This window comes from Zea mays, chromosome 1, assembly GCF_902167145.1.
Source record: "Zea mays cultivar B73 chromosome 1, Zm-B73-REFERENCE-NAM-5.0, whole genome shotgun sequence".
NCBI lineage: Eukaryota > Viridiplantae > Streptophyta > Magnoliopsida > Poales > Poaceae > Zea > Zea mays.
This window is the reverse complement of record NC_050096.1, coordinates 249,770,190-249,776,189: the sequence shown is the minus strand read 5'-3', so window position 1 is coordinate 249,776,189 and position 6,000 is coordinate 249,770,190. Positions and strand designations below refer to the sequence as shown.

Here is a 6,000-nt window from a genome sequence, read left to right as displayed (position 1 = left end):
TTCACCGGACTAAACTTCACACCTGATGACCCACAGCCAGACACACAAACATTGAAGCATTCCTGCACAAAAAAACTGAATTTGTAAAAAAAACTACATTAAAATCAAATCCAGCAAAAACTGCATTAAAGATGTCAAAACTACATTGATATCACATTTAGTGGGCAACAAGAAGTTGCCTTTTAAAATATCAGTTACAAATAGACAATGTTAGGGTGATTTCTTTTTTCATCATTTCTTCCTCACTGATCTGATTCTGTTGCATCGCTCAACGCAACCTGGCGTCTGATTTGAGCATTTCTGATGGAGCATTTCAGGCCTTATCATGACCTTGCAACAAACTAAACAAGCCCTTATCATGCAACGAGACTAAGAAAGAAAGGGAGAAAGAAAGAAAGTAAGAAAGGGAGTGCAAAGAAAGATAAAGCTAAACAAGCCCTTATCATGCAACAAGACTAAGGTATAAAACTAGACAACTCATGAGCTATCATATCATCTGTATACTTATTGTGCAGAATTCATGACCTCTTATAATGCAAGCTATGCAAAATCGAGTTAGGATTTGCAGTTAACCTTAGGTATACTTGCTAAGCCATCTCGTCCCTCAACCACATCAATGCAGCCTCTCTATCATCATTGCATGCGCTCAACAAAATTTGGCGATTGTCAGGGTCCTTAAACACCTTATAGGCTTTGACCTTCTCCTCCTTTGTGACCTCCAATGTGTTTAGAACTGATATGCAATTCTTAATTGAGAAGTCATCAGCTCCTCCTGCCTCCATTTCTCTTGCTAATAGTGTTGCTTCATCTTCAGCTTGTTTGCTTCTAATGTCTAGGTACCTCTCCATCAATACCTCTATGTTGGAACTCTTCTTTTGTCTCTTTAGTCCTTTTTCTTCTCCATTCCTTGAAACAACAATAGTCCTTTTTGGTCTTTTGTCTTGTTTACCAGCATTTACATCCACTCCTTCAACTTCATACACTCTGTCTTCTACTTCATTTTGTTCGTGGTCTGCCAGAAGCTCTCTCACATCTTCATGGTCTTCTACGTTGATAGGAACATCTCCAGTCCCAATTTGTGTGAGATATGGACCATTTGGTTGAGTAGAAGTGAAATTGTAGGTCCCTTCAACAGTATTGCCTGTACATGGAAGTTTTAGTGTAAGGAATAGTACAACATGGTAAACAAGCATAGATGTGACATGGTGAAACTAACCATCATGTAGGTCTCCCAAAGTTTCAAAAAGAGGGAAAGATTTGTTGCGAAATTTCTTAGCCTTTGGAAATGACTGCACAATAAAGTCAAACAACTTATTTACTAAAAGAAATTATAGGACATGTCCTAAATGTTATCCATAAAGTAACTACACAGAAAATATGTACATAGAAGATGCTATAAAACTGCTGCAATCATTTTTCCTATACTAGCATAACAGCTTATTTCATATACACTACTATGAAATGTAACGATCATTGGAGAAATAAACTTACTTTGATTATGTTGTCCCATATTTGTGGATCAACTTGAATCATACACCTCATCTCATCCCAAGAAACCCCGCTTTGTTTTCTTGCATCTTTCAATATCTTGTAATCTCTCTTTAACTCTTTTTCCTTTTCTTGGATTTGGATTTTTGAGAAACCTGCATATCTTTCCCTCTCTTGAAATTCCTTAGCAATCTTGTTCCATGCATCAGGTGTCCAACCATTGTTACCCTTATATTCAAGAGTATTGCGTTCATGTAACAAGTCAACAAGGGTCTTAGAATTCCAATTTGCTCTTGTTTTCCCTACAAATCAGCACATCAGCAACATAAGAAAGAACCAAGACAAATTAGAAAGAATCAACATGTATACCTTTCGGAGAGCGTCCATGTGTCTTTGAAGCAGCATTTGTAGGAGTTTTTTTTCTTTTGTGCACCTTTGGATAAGAGCATGTTTAATCTCGGTGACCCTCTTCCAAACATGTTTAATCTTGTAGACCCCCTTCCAACCATGTTAACTTATAACATGAGCATAATTAGAACATGATACTAATAAGGCTAAATCATACTAAATTTTAGAGAATACTCATTATCACAAAGAAAACTGTTTCATTTCCAAACTAGGAGGATACTCATTACACATCATAAATTATTACAATCTCTATAACATTAAATCCTATTTGAATGCACAACTAATTATTTCTATGTTGTTGATAATCGGTCCACATTTTTTGTGCAATTTTGTCTCTAAGATTGTTGCCTTGTTCATTGCCCTGATCGTTGCTTTGATCTCCATCTGGAAGGTCAACAACATTGCCTTGAACATTTTCTTGTTGATCTTCTAACCATTGTTCATCTCATTTGAGAGATCAAATAATGTTGTGCAACACAGCAGCGGCTACCGGTATCTTCACTTGGTTTTCTATTTTATGAAATGTGGCAACTTTAAGGATGGGGAAGCGTTTCTCTATAAGTCCTAAGGCCCTCTCAATATGATTCCTCAGCACTGTATGGCGATGGTTGAAGATCTCCTTGTAGATCTGAGGTCTTCGACGACCTGCACCATATTCCTTCAAACGATACCTGAGTCCACGATATGGGGCAAGAAAAGATGGTGTGTTGGCATAACCACCATCTACTAAATAAAACTTCCCTGGGGTTACTTGGAAGCCACTGTTCATTGCAGCTCTAAGAACTCTAGCATCCATCGCAGACCCCTCCCACCCAGTAGATATGAAAGTTACATTGAGATCAAAATCACATGCTACCATTACATTTTGAGTAAGGCTGCCCTTCCTATTCCTAAATGGAGAGGCTTTGTCTGGTGATATCGATATAGGCACATGAGTGCCATCGATTGCGCCAATGCAATTCTGCATAGAAAAAACTACACGTGAATTTCTAAACATTGGAAGGAAAATAACAATTATTGACATAACATGGAATAGTCCATGTAATCACCTTGAAGTAGGGATAAAACCTAGGATTCTTTTCAATTTGTTGATGGACATGAATAGGATTTGGTGGCTTCAGAAATTGCTTGGAGAGGGTAGGAACAACTAGGTCAAAAAATGCTTTATGTGATGATGATATGTATCACAACTATGCCCAAATTCTTCTATTAGGTCTTCAAATGAGGCATTATGGCTGAGCATGTATAATAAGAATGCTAGCTTTTCCTCGACCTTAATCCTGGTATCATGAACCGGCCTCTCCCTTCTAAGATAATTCACCAATGATTTGAAAATTTTAGGCTCCATCCTGAACGCTACCCGACAGTTCTTCACATGACCTTGCAGCAACTCCTGAACATGTTCTTCGCCACTTAATTTTGATGTATTCCTTTGCATTTTTTTCCTTACTGTGTTGGAACTAGAACCCAACATATGTAGCATAGGTAAAAAAACAGCATCATATCATCATCATCCTCATCTCTCCTCTTCCTAAGGTGATCACTTAATGCCACATCCATTGCTAACTAAAAAGAAATTCATTGTAGAAAATAAACACCAACATAAGCGAAAAAGGATGTAAGAAAAAACATTTAGGATATAACAAGTACCTAATGAAGAGGATATTGGATCCCAAGACGGTGGAAGTTCGTCTTCTCCAACTTGAACCGGTGCAGGAATAATCTAGAAATATAACGGGTTTTTGTTAAAAATACATCTACAAATATAATACGTACAACCATGCGAATATGTGACTTTCTTTATTTACCCTCTTACATAGAGTTCCAACAGATCCAATTAGGGGAGGTTACTAAATACACAAGTAAACCAATCAGGCTAACTACAATGCGTGGAGAAGAGAGAATTGGCAGCAAGCTGCAACCTCACTTGCTACCCAGTTTTACAGACCCGTCAAAAACTAAAACTGATTAGACGAAGGACATCATCATCCTCATCTCTCCTCTTCCTAAGTTGCAACCTCACTTTCAACCAAAAGCCATAAAAGTCTTAGTTCACAGTTCAAAACTTGAAATATATAACAATAGAACATGATTAGACGATCATCTCCTCTCCGGTTACTTGGCATATCAACAGAACATTTTGGTTGGGTGGGCCAGAACATTTTTACACTAATTTATAACAGCCAGCGATTAATTGATCGCTTCTGATGCAGATACTGGCACTGAACAACCTGAACAAGGAGACAGCTGATCAACCTGAATAAGGAGACGGAGGCGTCCTGCAGCAACCGCAGCGAGGACAGCTCCGAGATCAACCAAAATTGGTAGGCGACTCCACGAGTCCACTGCAAGTGTTAGTTCACAATTCAAGATTGGTGCTACAAAATCTCAAGAATCGTGATTGGGCATGACACGAACACAGGGCCTCGTCAGTACATGGAACCCTAGCACCAAGATTTCTAGTTCATGGCCAGTAGATGGAAGGAGCTAGAGGAGGAGAAGGACGTATATACCGGCGAGAAGTAGCCACCACAGCCTTGTTCGCTTGGATTAGGCGGTGAAGAAGCCACGGCAGATCTTGGGCGCCTTCGTCCCTTAGCTGCCTCTGCCGCCTCCGCCTCCGTCCCGTGGATCTTGTTGCCGCCGACGCCAGCCGTTCAGTTGGTGAGACAGTGAACTCGTGGAGTCGCCTTCATCCCGTAGACCGCCATAGCAGCCTCGCGCGCCGCCAGCGAGAACGTTGGTTGTTTCCACGCCGAAGGGATGAGGCTTGTACCCCGACCGGGATGAGGAGGGAACGCCCGGGGTGGGCCGGGGTTGACGCCCGAGTGGGCTGAAACGAATAGTGTTGCTATGTGGGTCAGGATTTCATCCAAGGGGGGCTGATCCAAGGAGGTTTATTTCCAATCCAGACCGTTCCCGGGCCAAGCGAACAAGGCCTTATGGAGAAGAACAAAAATTCAGACAGGGAATGACAGAGGTAGTGGAGAGGATTCTGAGTTGTTCTTGTTCCATGTCCAGAACCGTTACAACCACCGACTTATGCCATCGCCATCTCAGACACGTGAACCGCCTTAACAGATTAAAACGGCCCAGGTCACAAGCCCAGCCCAGACACCGACCTAGGCCAACTCCACCAACGTCGTGCACTCGTGCATGCGGGCGTATATAACACTATTTTATATTTTTTGTGTATAGGAGTTTAAAATAAGGAGTGAGATAAGGAGTAGGATAGAGACCACTATGAATATGGATGCATGTACATCTGAAGTATCTATATTTGTATTCGTTAAAAATACTAATATAAATATCCATATTGACATTTAATTTTAATATGAATGTTAAATAGATATATTCAAATTTGATTTATAGTATTTTTCTCTATCTGATTTCATATTCGTATTCCACAAAACCTTGCAATATCCAACACTATCTATATCTATTAAGGAAAAAGTATATGATGAAACCATTTAAAACTTATTTTTATCACTAATTACTAATTATAAATGATTTAAATTTTAATAATGGTACTATAAAAATGATATACACCATTTATAACATTAAAAATACTTATATGGTAAATAAATAATTATGTTAATCTTATATTACTAGTGATATATAATTAGGGATGACAAACATGACTTCTCCGTCGGGAATGGCTCCCTATCCTGTCTCCGCGGGGAGAAACATCTTATATTACTAGTGATATATAATTAGAGATGACAAACATGACTTCTCCGTCGGGAATGGCTCCCTATCCTGTCTCCGCGGGGAGAAACATTTCTCGTCCCGTGAACGTTCACGGGGAGATTTTTCTTCCATCCCACACCCCATCGGGAAAATTATCCCCGCTGTTGGGACCATGCTTCGTCGCCGAAGGTCCTGCAGGAAGAAACAACTTCAGCTAAAGCTGCTTATACGTGATGCCAAAGCTACCACTCATGAAGCTTCGGTGTTATAGCGTATCCGGAGATGAAGGATCGAACCGACTTAAAGATAGAATGACCTTTTAGTCCATAAGGGTCTGAGTCATTGTTGTAAACTTTTATAAGGGGTATGATTGTAATTCCTTACAGGCTGTGTCCTGTGCCTATAAATAGTGAA

At 39.9% G+C, this 6,000-nt stretch overlaps 1 protein-coding gene across 1 annotated transcript in view; it reads right to left on the bottom strand.

Annotated features, from left to right (window-relative positions):
- Window positions 1-587: 587 nt before the first annotated feature.
- The window catches only part of LOC103645415 (uncharacterized), a 53,343-nt gene continuing 47,930 nt past the window's right edge, over window positions 588-6,000 (bottom strand). Inside the window, exons 2-4 of the mRNA XM_020543716.1 lie at window positions 1,492-1,790; window positions 1,217-1,289; window positions 588-1,141 (exon numbers count right to left, since the gene is read on the bottom strand). Of these exons, the coding sequence (XP_020399305.1) occupies window positions 588-1,141; window positions 1,217-1,289; window positions 1,492-1,790 (926 nt within the window). The remainder of the gene's footprint in view (window positions 1,142-1,216; window positions 1,290-1,491; window positions 1,791-6,000) is intronic.